The sequence below is a fragment of the Heteronotia binoei genome, chromosome 14, assembly GCF_032191835.1.
Source record: "Heteronotia binoei isolate CCM8104 ecotype False Entrance Well chromosome 14, APGP_CSIRO_Hbin_v1, whole genome shotgun sequence".
NCBI lineage: Eukaryota > Metazoa > Chordata > Lepidosauria > Squamata > Gekkonidae > Heteronotia > Heteronotia binoei.
The window spans coordinates 32,840,453-32,853,973 of record NC_083236.1 but is presented as its reverse complement, the minus strand read 5'-3'; the positions used below and the strand labels follow the sequence as shown (position 1 = coordinate 32,853,973).

At 45.3% G+C, this 13,521-nt stretch overlaps 1 protein-coding gene across 1 annotated transcript in view; it reads left to right on the top strand.

The window, feature by feature from the left end:
* The window catches only part of NLRC5 (NLR family CARD domain containing 5), a 92,528-nt gene extending 79,892 nt beyond the window's left edge, over positions 1-12,636 (top strand). The window contains exons 39-47 of the mRNA XM_060254223.1: positions 1,061-1,144; positions 1,336-1,419; positions 1,540-1,623; positions 3,057-3,140; positions 3,712-3,795; positions 6,226-6,309; positions 8,135-8,218; positions 10,101-10,184; positions 12,355-12,636. Of these exons, the coding sequence (XP_060110206.1) occupies positions 1,061-1,144; positions 1,336-1,419; positions 1,540-1,623; positions 3,057-3,140; positions 3,712-3,795; positions 6,226-6,309; positions 8,135-8,218; positions 10,101-10,184; positions 12,355-12,433 (751 nt within the window). The 3' untranslated portion in view covers positions 12,434-12,636. The remainder of the gene's footprint in view (positions 1-1,060; positions 1,145-1,335; positions 1,420-1,539; positions 1,624-3,056; positions 3,141-3,711; positions 3,796-6,225; positions 6,310-8,134; positions 8,219-10,100; positions 10,185-12,354) is intronic.
* The last annotated feature ends 885 nt before the right edge of the window (positions 12,637-13,521 follow it).

The window sequence follows — 13,521 nt, the reverse complement described above, 5'->3', positions numbered from 1 at the left end:
TTCCTAAGGCAGTTCCTGAGGCTAAGGGGTTGGTGGTTGTTGCCAGATCTGAGGTCACCCTTATAAGTTTTTGAATCACATTAACAACTTCAAGCAGCAGCAAAGACAGATCCATCAGGGCTAATATAAAAGATGCATGTAGGCTGTAAACAGAGAACCTAGCCAGCTGATTGAAGTAATGGTGGGAAGACCAAGAACAGAATCCAGGAGCAATGGACATAATTTTTGGGTTAATTGTAAGATGTTCTCAGGATCAGCTCCGATTAGAAGGATTTGTATGTAGCAAGGCTAGAAAAGGAGCTTCTGCCCCAAAGCCAAACAAATGTTACATTGGGCAGTATAAGAATGGGACAAAATTGGGATTGGGACTACAGTATATGAGGGCACCTTCCCTGCTGCACCAATTTCCAGGCTTTAAGTGGCCCCAGGAAGCCCCTGTTTTCCCTGTTGGGGAAAACATTTGGGCACAAGGTGGGAAAACATTGTGACCAATTCCTCACTAGCAGTCACTCTGCTCCCCAGACTTCTGCTTTCCTTGCATCAAGCAACCAATTCCCCAAGAGTTGCTGCGCAGGCACATTTTGATCTGCAGCTCCCTCCAATTTCCCTCGTGGCTTCCTGCTCTTTTTTATTTTTTAAGATTTGGAAGCTGCAAGGGAAATTGGAGAGAGGCACGAATCAAAATGTAGCCGCACAGCAACTATTGGAGACTGATCGCTTGATCCATGGAAAACAGAAGCCTGGGGGTGGAGGAACCACTAGTGAGGAACCAGTCTTTGTGTTTGGGGAGAGGGAGGCTTATATCTAATCTAACCCTCCTCTTGTGTAATGGTCTTAAGCAGAATCAGTCCTTCCTGACACGACCTTTTTTTAAAGGCAAAAAAAAAAATGCTGGAGTTCAGGGAACTCTCTTCATCTAAAGTCTTCTGAACATTTGTGGTTCATCAGGCTTCACTAAATAAGGAAATTTCTAAATATGCAGACTCTTCTGAAATAAAAAACTAGTAAATTGTGCTATAATTTTTTTCTAAATTAGCTTTGTTTGTTTTTTCTTTTCAAGTTTAAGCTACAATGAGATTAAGGATGCTGGAGTAAAAGAAATAGCCACAGCTGTTCCAGAAATGAAGAATTTGAAGCAAATCAAGTGAGTCTCTCTTTGCCACTTGCTTAGAATCTACAAACTATAGATCTGGATTATAGGAAAGGCAAAAGCAAACCATCTCTGCTTCTCACTTGCCTTGAAAGCCCCTTGTTGGGGTTGCCATAAGCCAATTGCAACTTGCATCTTTTGTGGCCTGTTACTATTTATGTCTTACATATCTGCAATCATTTTAGCCTATCACATAACAGCATCAGCTGTTTGGGAGGACAATGTTTTGTGGAAGCTCTGGCTAGCAGCGAGAGGCTGGAAGAGCTCAGGTAAGTCTGATGCTTCTTGGTTTTCCACAGATCCCTCTAAAAAGCCCAAATCCCCTGTTCCTCAGCATACTTGAACATGTCAAGCCTCTCCAACTGATTTCACCTTCTGCTTCCTTTCAGGTTATCTGAGAACGATCTTGGATGTGAGACCGTGGTAAAACTTGCTGCAATTCTGCCTTCGGTGCACCATTTGAAAGTCCTTCAGTAGGTGTCTTGGCTTAATTCAATATTTTCTATTACCTTTTTTTCTGTACCAGCGGCTGCTTCCTTCTGCTTATCTATATCTCTGCTTATTCTTGAGCTGGATCATATGCACATGTCCATTACTTGCTGATGGGAACTTCCAGTCGTAGCCTGCACATGTGAATTATCCAGCAGAGATTAATCACCAGATGTACATTTTTCATAAACAGCAAGCGTCAACTCAACTGTTGTTGTTTTTTAACAGAGTTAATTCACACATTCAGCCATGGTCCCCCAGTGTGAAGTATTAGGTGCAGAGAAATCAAGTTATTGAAATGCATGTGTGAACCAAATCCAGTTAAGGAGAGATTTGTCATATGCCACAGCAAGTGGCTCAGGAGGTGGAGATGGTTCCCCTGTCCTATCAAAAGATGCATCCAGTGGAGTCCAGATGAACACCACAGGGTTGGATGCCAATGTGCCAGCTGTGCATTCAGAATTCTTCCAACCAGCATATTTCCTTCCACTGATGGAGCAGCACAATTGTATCCACTCCCATTCTTTCTGGATGTTCTCAATCCTTTCCTCTTGATTGCAGTAGTTCATGTAGGTCACACAGATTCATCCCCAGCTGCTTTTCTCCCAATGAGGGAAAAAGAAACAGAGTCTGTATACTTGAGGGAGGATGATCTTGAGCAGACAAATGGCAGGAATGGAAGAGTAAAATAGCTCTGAGACTCTGAGATTCAGAGTATAGGGGGGGATATAAATCCAAAATCATCATCATCTTCTTCTCTTCCTCACCACTCCTCTGCTCCTGACTGAATTCCTAAAATCTACTTTTCAGTAAATAAACAGTCAGAAGTAGGGGTGTGCATGCTCTATACACTGAGCAGAATAAATACTATTGGTAATTTTCAGGTATTTATTCAGCTAAATACAGATTACATAGTCTGATTCAGCTACCAAAACAGCCATGCCCGAATAAAAGCCGATATTATTCAGGCGTGGCTAGAAGGCATTTAAAGAAATGGCAGACTATTTAAATGCCTTCTGAATTCACTTGCCAACTAAACTAAGCTTAATTTAAATTAAACTTAATTTAAACAGATCAGTTCTCTATTATACTTTGTTGAGATGGTCCCCATAGGGTATAATGGAACTGAATAAATTTGGGTTTCCCAACTATTTACTGGAATACCAATACAATACTGATACTGGTATTTAGGAATATTCAGGAATAGTGATTTTTTTGGATCCAATAGGCCTGAATCAGGAAAAAAAATATTTTGCACACCCCTGGTTAGGTGGTACTGCAGCAACCAGATATCTAGGTGTCAGTTGACAGTAGGAACCAATAAGTATTTACTAGATCACCTGATTTTCAATTAAGCAATAGATACCATGTGAAAATTGTGTGCGGATACTGCAAGCCATTTTTCTTGTCTCCCCAGCCTATCTTCCTGCAACATTGACTTTGAGGGAATTTCTCACTTGGCCAGAGCTCTGTCTGAATGTCCACAAATACAGGAGCTGAGGTAAAAAATAATAATTAAAAATAATAATAAAAGACAGCAGAAGATGTTTGTTTTTCCTCCTCAGAAGTTATTGGTATAAGAGGCTTTTCCAGGGGGCACTATCCCAAACTGTTGAGGTTTTACATTTGAAAGACTGGAGAGGACCCAAATGGGGGTCCTAGGAGACCCTTATGAATGGCACGTGTCACAAATCAGGTTTGCAGCAGGAAGGGGAATTAACAGAAGTTACACCTCCTCTTCCATCAGTGGAAAATTTAGTCTGGATCCAGCCCTTTAACTGTGTTATTACATTTTTAAAAAAATTAAAAACCAGGCGAGGATACGAGTGCTAGTGTTACACCTTGCACAAGCAGAAGTCAATTTGGATATTATGATGGTATCCTTCCTGCAAACAGTGTGCCGCAACTTTATAGAAAAACTCGCACTGACATAATGGCTTCTAGTTTGATGGATGAGAACCACAGGATCCACGCCATTCATCAGTTATAAGCAGTGGAAAACAATTATTCTGACAGACAATAAGTATTAAAAATGAAATACTTCAACTTGATCATCTTTGTTACTCTTGCAGTTTGTCACAAAATTTCATTGGGGACAAGGGGGTCCAAGCCCTCGCAGAGGGGATGGCGAAGTCTTCACAACTGAGGAGGATTGAGTAAGTCTTTCTCTTAACTAATCTTCTTTGCAGGGAGGCAGTATGCTCTGGTTGATGGGGCTATAGTTTGTTTGGGATTCCCAAATGATCTCATCTTTAAGCATTTCTGTATGTAGTATGTCTTTTGTCCCTACATCCTGTTTTTTCCCCAAAGCTCTCTGAGTGGGGTACATGGTGTTTCTGTTTGCTCCTCACGACCAACTGGTTCAGTTAGGCCGAGAGATGATGTGGTTTATGGAAAGTTGCCAAGTGCAGGATCGGATTAACGATTAGGCCAAGTAGACACTGACCTATGGGCCCCCATGTGTTTAGGGGCCCCGGGATGGCTTGCCCTCCTGGTTTTCCTTCTGCTTGCTGCCCTCCCAGCCAGCAACTGAGCCATTCTTTGCCCACCTTCCCTGGTGTGGCTGCTGCTGGCATTGTCACCAAGTTTGCCTCTCTCTGCCTTTCCCCTGCAGCTTTGTCAAAGGGACTTTTGAGAAGGTGCCTGCAGGCTGCAGCAGGGGTCATGGGCAGCGGGGTGGTTGCTCCAACTCTGAGAAAATTTGCAAGGGGTCTCCCAAGATTTTGGCTGCCTAGGAGCCACCACAGGGTTTAATCCGGCACTGACCAAGTGAAAACTGAGAAGAGATCTAACACCAGGAGTTTCTGCTCTGAGTTCAGCACACTAACCCTAACCCCACACCACTCTCTTCTAGCACTTACGCCTGCCAAGCAAAGGCTGAAAACAGGTGGGCAACACTGGAGCAAATCTCCAGAGCTAGAGGGAGCTTTGAAGAACTTCTAACAACTAGTGGGCTGGATTTCAGTAGCTGTAGGTCTGTTCAGGTTCTCCCTCAAGAGTTTCGTTCACTGCTCCCTGCTCCTGCAGCCCACCCAAAGACTCAAACTCTTTAAGGTCCAACTAGATGTGACTTTATTTTCCTGAGCTGGGTCTGGTTCCCCTTGACCCAACACTCACTTAGGTCAGTCTGACAGCGGTGGCTGGGATCTAATATCCCACGTGCCACCAGGCTTACTTCAAATTGGGACCACAGTGTGTAGGGGGTTAAGGGGCTTCAATCTCCTCCTACCCTGCATTTTCCTGACCTCAAATGGACTTGGGGTGCTGTTTGTCTAATTGGGATTCCATGTGCATTGATGCTGCATGTGTGGTCCCCTTAACAAGGCAAATTAGACCCTCCAGGATTGTTTCACATTGGGCAAATGATATGGGGGGAGGCTGAAGCCTCTTCTCTCTTCCCCCACACATTTCTGACCCAAATTTGGCCCAAACTCTGTTCCCAGCAGCCCCTGTCTTACTGACATGAATGAGAAGTGAGTTGGGGGAACCTAGATTCCATTTGGGAACAAACATTGCCTTTCATTTGACTCTCTTATTGTCCTGGAACTTGCCAGATACATCAGAATCCTGCACATGACCTGGCTGTTGGAAGCAGATCGAAGTCTGCAAAATGGGCAACTTTGTACAAATGTGCTTAATTGGCATAGATGATTCTGGATGTCTTGAATGTAGGACTCTGGGTTCTCTTGTCATTTGTAGCACAGAGCTTTTCATTGAGTTTTTGAAGCAGAACATCACTCTCACTTTCAGGAATGTGGGGCAAGAATCAGCTGCCCACCCCACCCTCACCTTTTTGCAGCAGTGCTGTGTTTAAAATGCATAGATGAACTATGCTGTGTAAACTTTTAAAAAAATCACAAAAGGCAGCATTTCATGGCATCGGAGAACTCACTATTAGTGTGCTACAGCAGACATTCACAGCTGCAATTTCCTGTGCATAATATAGCTTCAAACAATTCCATAGGCACAATATCCAGCAGCTTGTGTATATAGGCAAAATTGTCATTCTGTGAAATTCTTGAGGAGAGTCATTTATTAAAATATTCCTACCACACCTTTCCCTTTAAAACAGTTTATAGTTCCTAGATTAAAAACACACACAAAAACCTGTCAAAAGCCCTCAGAAATAAAATGGCCTTGCAGTCAATACTCCCTCTGAGCTGTGGAGTGTAGTGAGCAAAAATTCAACAGTGAGGTACTGGCATTAAAGTTGTGAGCAAGCGATTTGCTACTGCATAAATTGGTTTGCTCTGGCGCCATCCTTTCTGAGCTAAGACAAAAATGTGTGAGCTGGAAGCTAAAAAATTGTGATCTTGCTCACACTAACTTAGCTCAGAAGTAACGCTATGTGCAGTGCTCCTTAAAACCTCTGAAGACAGCTCTTTTCTCCCCATCAAGAAGCCTATTCCATAAGCTGAGAACTACTCTAGAGAAAGAATGGACTTTAGTAGACAGTTGTGGAGGGTACAACTGAAAGGTGTTAGCCGGAAGACTCTTAGCTAGCATTCAGCGACCGTGGATCCTTCAGATTCTACAGCACCAAGAATGTCAAGCTGGCTTAGATGTCCAATGTATGTTCTTTTCAGGCTGAAGATGTGTGGAATCACTGACTCTGCTTACAAGCCCCTTGCCTCTGGGCTTAGCTGCTGTGCTCTGCTTGAAGAGATTGTGTGAGTACAAAGCAGGGAATGTGTCTCATGGCTTAATCTTGGAGCTGGCTCAGATGGGGCTGTGGCATGAGTTGCATTCTTGTGGCTACTTCCCGTGAATTCATGATGCAGGAATTTGCCATTAGGGATGCCAGGCTCCAGGTGGGACCTGGTGATCCCCGGGAATTATACCTAATCTCCAGCTACAGTTCCCCTGGAGAAAATGTATGCTTTGGAGGGTGGACTCTAGGGCACTGTACCCCACTGAGGTCCCTGGCCTCCCTAGGCTCCATCCCCAAATCTCCGGGAGTTTCCCAACCTGGAGCTGGCCACCCTGTCCCCACCCCCCATCCCTTTCTGGTGGCCAGGTGGACCTGGCAACCCTTCCGCAAAAGCATGGGGAAGAATCCATGTGGTTCCTGCCTTTGGGAGTGATAGGAGTGATGTGGGAAGCAGCCCTGCAGAACAGCTTTCTAGGGCACCGTAGGAACTGGCCTCTAGTTTTGTCCTTGCTGGATTCTGCCATAACATCAGGACTGATTCTGCAGTAACAGTCACCTCACCCTCAGGCTTCTTCCTTCCCTGGCTCAGCTGATCAATTCCACACTAGTCACTATGTGGCCACATTTTGACCCACATCTCCCTCCAGTTTTCCAGTATTTTTTTTTGTTTATCTGAACCCCCCAAAATACCAATTCCCCCCCCCCCATGCACACCCCTAAAAACCACATGACCCTGTTCCAGTATGCAAAACACACAGTTGAGACTTTCTATGTGTGCTCTCTCCCTCTTTCTTCCTCTTTTAAGATCATGTCATTTCTCAGAATGTTTCATTGCCTTAAACAGAATGCAGATACAATTCACCATGAAATTCATCCAGTGGTTTTTACAGTGCATTTGCAGCTATGGAAATACAGAGTCACTTCCAGGGGTCACTTGCAGCATGATTGATCGCTCATCAGAAGTTTAGAGCTACTGTAGTTGTTTGGGATCAGTGCTGTGCCCCATCTTGATTGGTTGGCACAAGAATCATTTTCCTGACTATGCAGGTGACCAGTGCCTTGTGCTCTGATTGTCCCTGACTTCTGCTAGCTGTGGCATACTTGTTTCCTGAATTGAAATTGGAGGGCAAACCTAATTCATCTGAAAGATCTTCCCTTTTGAGTGAGAATAAGAATTACTTGCCCACAGACAACAACCCCAATCCTTGTATTTCTGCATGAATCCACTGTTCTGAGCATGCTGATTGAAAGAAAGCAGGCCCAGAGCACTGACTTGTACAGAGATACAATGGGCACCTTTTCATCAAGTGTAATGGGATGATCCAATTTCACCCAGTGTAGTCAATAAGGAAGAATTACCAATCCCCAGCAGAGGATTGTTGGAATGAAGTAAGATCACACAAGTGAATCACACGAAGATGTTGTGTGGTGCATCTCAGTGGGTGGTTGATTTAGGCTCCCAAGTAGCCTGAATATTTAAATTCTCACTGTACAATAGCAGTTCTGTTGCAATGCCCTGATATTCCCTGGCACACAGTTCTGCTCCTATATACTCTACATCCATCTGTATACCCATTTTTCCACTCAGTAGTTCCCTCCCTCCCTATGGTTCCATTCATATTTCTGTGGTCTATTATGCCTTGGGTGCCTAGGCAATTTAATTTTAATTGTTTGCATTTAATTCTTGCTTTTACTTCTCTCATCGCACGAAGTGGCATATTAAGGGTTCAGACCAGCACGAGCCCCATCTTGGTTAATGTTAGCAAAGCTCTGGCATAGGGTGCTCCTAGATGCTGTCTCCAACTGGTTGATTCACTTACCTTGGTTCTTCTTGCCTTCCGTAGCCTGTCTTGGAATTTACTTGGTGATAAAAGCACCCTGGAACTGGCCAAGATTCTTCCAGGGATGGAGAGACTGAGAATACTGGAGTGAGTAGAAGTCACTGTGTGCTCAAAGTCCTTCAAGTAAAGAATGAACAATGGAGCTGCATCCAAATGCCATTGGATATTGCACCATAGCTGCAATCATTCGCCACTATTCTTTTGTGTACAGGCAAGACAGTCTAATTGCAAATGGTTACTGTAGCATTATGGTAACTCAATATCCATTGATATGTGGATGCCCCTGGATACCAAGGACCAAGGCTTTTTTTGAGCAGGAATGCAGTTCCAGCTGGTTTGGTGTCAGAGGGTGTGGCCTAATATGCAAATTACTTCCTGGTGGGCTTTTTTCTACAAAAAAGCCCTGGTGGCCAGGAAATTTGCTGCTCTGAGACACCACTGTGACTTGATCTGAGGTGTATCCCCCACTGGCCCTTCCACCCAGGACCCTTGCAATGTCAAGGAGATTGCTGGAATATAACATTCTGGTGGTGCTTTGGGAATCCCTGGCTTTGCACAAGATTCCATGTCAGGGGCTGACTGTGCCAGTTAGGAACTCTACCATACGGCAACTTGCTGCCAGATGGAAGGAATGCAGCCCTTTGAGGTATCTGGCTGAATAGTGAGATTAGCTTAACAATGTCTGCTCTATGACTGATCAAAAATGTGGAGTAGCAGAGGCAGAGTGAAATGGGCCATATAGCACTCATTGCCCTTTTCAGATATTAGTTGCAAATACCAATCACTCATAGATCCTCTCAACACACACAATTGCTGTGGTGTATGATCAGGGCAGCACATGTATTTACTATGCACATGTAGACAAAAAAGGTGTGATCACAAAAGAGATTTGGCCCAACCTAGCTGTGCCTTTCATCCAGATTTAATGTGTGTGATAACACGTGCACATCTGCCCCCCTGAATCACACTTATACCTACCTCATCTTAGGATGGGCTGGGACAGGATGAAATAGCTACTGGGAACTTTCCAGTACCAAACCTCTAAAATGTATGTAGGCCACGTTTCCCAGCTTTCTGAGTGGCCAGGCACACACTGCACCCATCGCACATGTGCATGAGCAGTCTGAATGCAACCCTTGCATGTGTTTGGCTTGTGCCTCTCCTGGCAGCAGGGCGGGGCTATATGAATGCCGCAGCATGGATTAAAGAGAACCAGCTTTTTCAGAGCTGGGATGCCGTCATGCCAAATCTCTCAGGTGATCCCATCCAAAATGACCATTGAATTTTTTAAGGTTTGTGTTCACACCGAGTGAGGCTGTATGTGATACTGTCTAAAACAGGGGTGTCAAAGTCATTTGTTATGAGGGCCAAATCTGACATAAATGAGACCTTGTTGGGCCATGCCATGTTGGGCTGGGCCATGTATGTATCTATTTAAGATTAGGTAAACAGAGATATAAACTTTATAAAGGACACAGACGAACACAATTTAAGCTTTTTTTAAAAAAACTTAAAGTATGCTTAAAACATTAGCACTTATTGGTCTTAAAGGTGCTTTCTTTGTATTTCTCCCATGGGATCCAGGGAACTGGGCAAAGGAAGCTCTGGCTCTTTCCTTCCTTCTCCAGGGGACCAGGAGGGGGAAGAGCCTCAGCCAATAGAAGGAAGAGAGGCTTGGCTCAGTAGCTCTGCTGTGCGATTGAGAGAGCCTGGCAAAGCAAGCTCTGCCTCCTCGTGTTCCTCCGCAAGGGAGGAGCCTCAGCAAATGGAGAAAACAGTTTTGCTCTTTAGCTCCTGTGCGATTGAGCAAGCCGTGATGTAGAAGGAAGCAAACAACAGCTAGTTGCTTGGGGGCCTGATAGGAGCCTTTCAGGGGCCACATGTTTGACACCCCTGGTCTAAACCCTGCTCATTGGATAAAACAAGGAGGTGACTGAGTTCTTTTCTGTTGCTTTTTCTGTTTCAAAAGTCTGGACCATAACAAAATCACAGACTGCAGTATCAGAGGGCTAGCTGAGGAGCTTACTCACTGTCGAAGAATCCAGTCTGTACGGTGAGTTCTCACAATGAATGAAGTAGCAGCCTCCCATTAGGGTGTGGAGCCTTCCTTTAGGGGGTGCCAGATTTATTTTGTGCTGGCAAACTCTGGTTTATTGTGCCTGTTTGGTCAAGGCTGAATTAGTCTGTTTTTGTGCACATGTGGCTTGTTGTTTACAATGCTGCACAGAACTGGTTTTTTAAAAATTGTAATATGGAATGCAAATGAAGCATTGTGCTTAAACTAAGGGAATTGAGTTCCCAGATAGTCTGCACAATGTCATGGGTTCATAATGGGAGCAAAATGGAGGCGGGAACCAAGTAGGGTTTCCAGCCAATGGCTGGTAAGCAGCTGGAGTCCAGAAGGACCAAGACATAGCATCACTTCTGGGGAAACCCCAGAAGTGACATCATGCTGCTCAAGGAATCACTAGAAATTCTATGGCAACACTCAGTAGTGATGTAACATCATTCACTTCTGTTGTTGCAGCTGAGGAGCGGCACCTCATTGGTCAAGGGATGAAACCTCATGGGCTAGGGTGGAACTTAGTGGATCCTGGGAAGAAATGATACCTAGTTAGTTAGTGAGCAAAGCAAGGCTATGCTTGGAAGCTGGGCATGGAGCTCACAGAGGTGGAACAAATAACTTGCCCCCTTAATTCTCCCCCATGGACCGGACTTCTCCGGAAGGCCCTAAAAAGAAGGCTAAAATCTTGAACCTTCAGTCCAGATTCTCCATTGGTGCATGACTCCTCCCACTTGCTCCCCAGATGGGGCTACACAATTTAGGCCAAATTGTCACCCCTTCTGGTGGGAGGAGGCCCCTCCCAGTTCCAGCTATGCCCACTCTGTAGTGGCAGGGAGATTTCAGAGCTCTTGCTCAGCTCTTACTTTTACCATGGGAAAAAGAGGAGTAATCACAAGAATTCTTTCTTTCCATCCTCCACCTCCTTTTTTCAACAAGGCAAAGGGGCTGGGTGGCGTCATCTGATGCTGCCACATTGCTCCTGAAGTAGACAGCTGTTTTACAGCAAAAAGAAAAAAAAAGCTATGGCAAATGGCTGAGCTTCCTTAAGGCATCTCTGAGGGCAGAGGAGCCCAGGGGGCAGACATCATACTGCAGGCAGATCACATTTCTCAATGCTTTTGTAAGGTTTATTGTTTGTTTTTGAAGGGACATTCCTCTCTGCAAGTGGAAAACAACATAGCAAGGAAAGGGCCTTTCTCCCTGTTTGTCCAGTTTTCTACAGGCTTTTTTTTTTACATGGAGGAACGTCCAAAAGTGGTATTTCCTACCTGTAGTTGGAAACAGTGAGGATTATTTGAACATATGAACATATGAAGTTGCCTTATACTGAATCAGTCCTTTGGTCCATCAAAGTCAGTATTGTCTTCTCAGACTGGCAGCGGCTCTCCAGGGTCTCAAGCTGAGGTTTTTTACACCTATTTGCCTGGACCCTTTTTTGGAGATGCCAGGGATTGAACCTGGGACCTTCTGCTTCCCAAGCAGATGCTCTACCACTGAGCCACCGTCCCTCCCCGATTCTTACAGTTTAATTCAGCTGCAGGTGCAGAACCAGTCGGTGGCTCTCAAACTGATCTTGAGCTGAGGCTGCAGAGGAGGCCAGAGCATAATACATGTGCAGTGCTGTCCAGTGTGACCACAGAATACTTGTATCTCATACAGATCACTGACCCAAATTAGTGTCTTTGTAGCCAGACATAAGGAAGTCCCTGTCTGCACTGGAGAAACTCTTACCAATTCCTCCCTAGCAGTTGCTCTGTAACCGGACTTCTGCTTTCTACAGCTCAAGCGATCAATTCCCCACCAGTTGCTGCACAGGTGCATTTTGACCTGCAGCTCTCTCCAATTTTCCCCGAGGCTTCCAGATCTAAGAAAAACAAGATCAAGAAGCCTTGGGGAAAACTGGAGGGAGCTGTGGGTCGAAATGCACCTGGGCAGCAACTTATGGGGAATTGATTGCTTGAGCCACTGAAAAGCAGAAGTCCAGGAAGAGGTGCAACTGCTAGATAGGAACTGGTGTCTGTTTCAAGCATGGACTGGTTTCCCCATTCCGCCCCCACCCTTTTTTGAAAAAAACCAACAACCCTCAAACACAAATGCAGCTCTTCTGAAGTGGCTCTCACTGGGAAGGGTCTCTGATCCACATCGTTTGTCTTTCTAGATTGTGGCACAATGAGATTTCCGCGGTGATGAAGAGGACTCTAAGCAAGGAAGAGCCTCGGCTGCATTTCTCGGCTTAAGAAAGGAGCAAACCAGGTTGTGTTCAGCCACATCACTGCAGATGAATTTGAGGGAAAGCTACTGCCAATTGCAAAGAAAGGCGGCCTATGAACAAAAGGGGGCTTCAAAGCATAGAAAAACAAGTCCTGTTTATATAGTCAGCACAGCTGGGCGCAAAGAGCTGACTATGACAAGGCAGAAGGCTCACGTGGAAGATGCAGGATTGGGGTTTGGAAGGGGCTACAGAAAGCTCGACCCCGTTGCTTACAACAGCCACACCACAGGAGAGAACAGGGTTCTGCCAGAGCTGAGTTTGTCAAAATTGTTCATCTGGGTAACCCATATTCTATGCCAAGACAAGCTGGGTTCTATGAAGCTGTGTAAATTTTGCAGATTTGCGTGTATTAACTTATTTTGGCCGAGGTCAGATGCACATAAACTGATGAGATGGGCATGGATGAAAGCCAGATGCATGTCGGATTTTACGTGGTTGTCCAAACATCAGCATCTGGCAATGGTCGTTGGCTTGTTCGTGTCCCGAACTGCCACGACTGAGATGCGGACTTTTTTGATAGTACATTAAATCCGGAATAAGAATGCTTCCGACGACTCCCGCACATACTTTCTATGTTTGAACGCGTCATTGTAGCCGACTCGTCGCAAGTGCACATCCGCTTCCCTACGAGAGCCCACTCCAAATGATATCATTGCGCCAGCAATTGTTGACTCAGCCTTCCAACCTTCTGAGGTCGGTAAAATATGTACCCAGCTTGCTGGGGGGGAAAGTGTAATGACCGGGGAAGGCAATGGCAATCCACCCCGTAAAAGGTCTGCCGTGAAAACTTTGTGAAAGCAGTATCACCCTAGAGTCGAAAACAACTGGTGCTTGCACAGGGGACCTTTCCTAAATGGGGCGGGAGGCAGATTGCCCACCTTTGCTGTCTCCCTGCCAGGGGAGGAAGATCACCCACCTTTGCTGTCTCCCCGCCAGGCGGAAAGACAGCAAAGAGAGCTCCTGGGCTTCCCCTTCCTTTCTGGGTGTTTAAATGGGGGAGAGGAAGATCACCCACCTTTGCTGTCTCCCCGCCAGGCGGAGAGACAGCAAAGA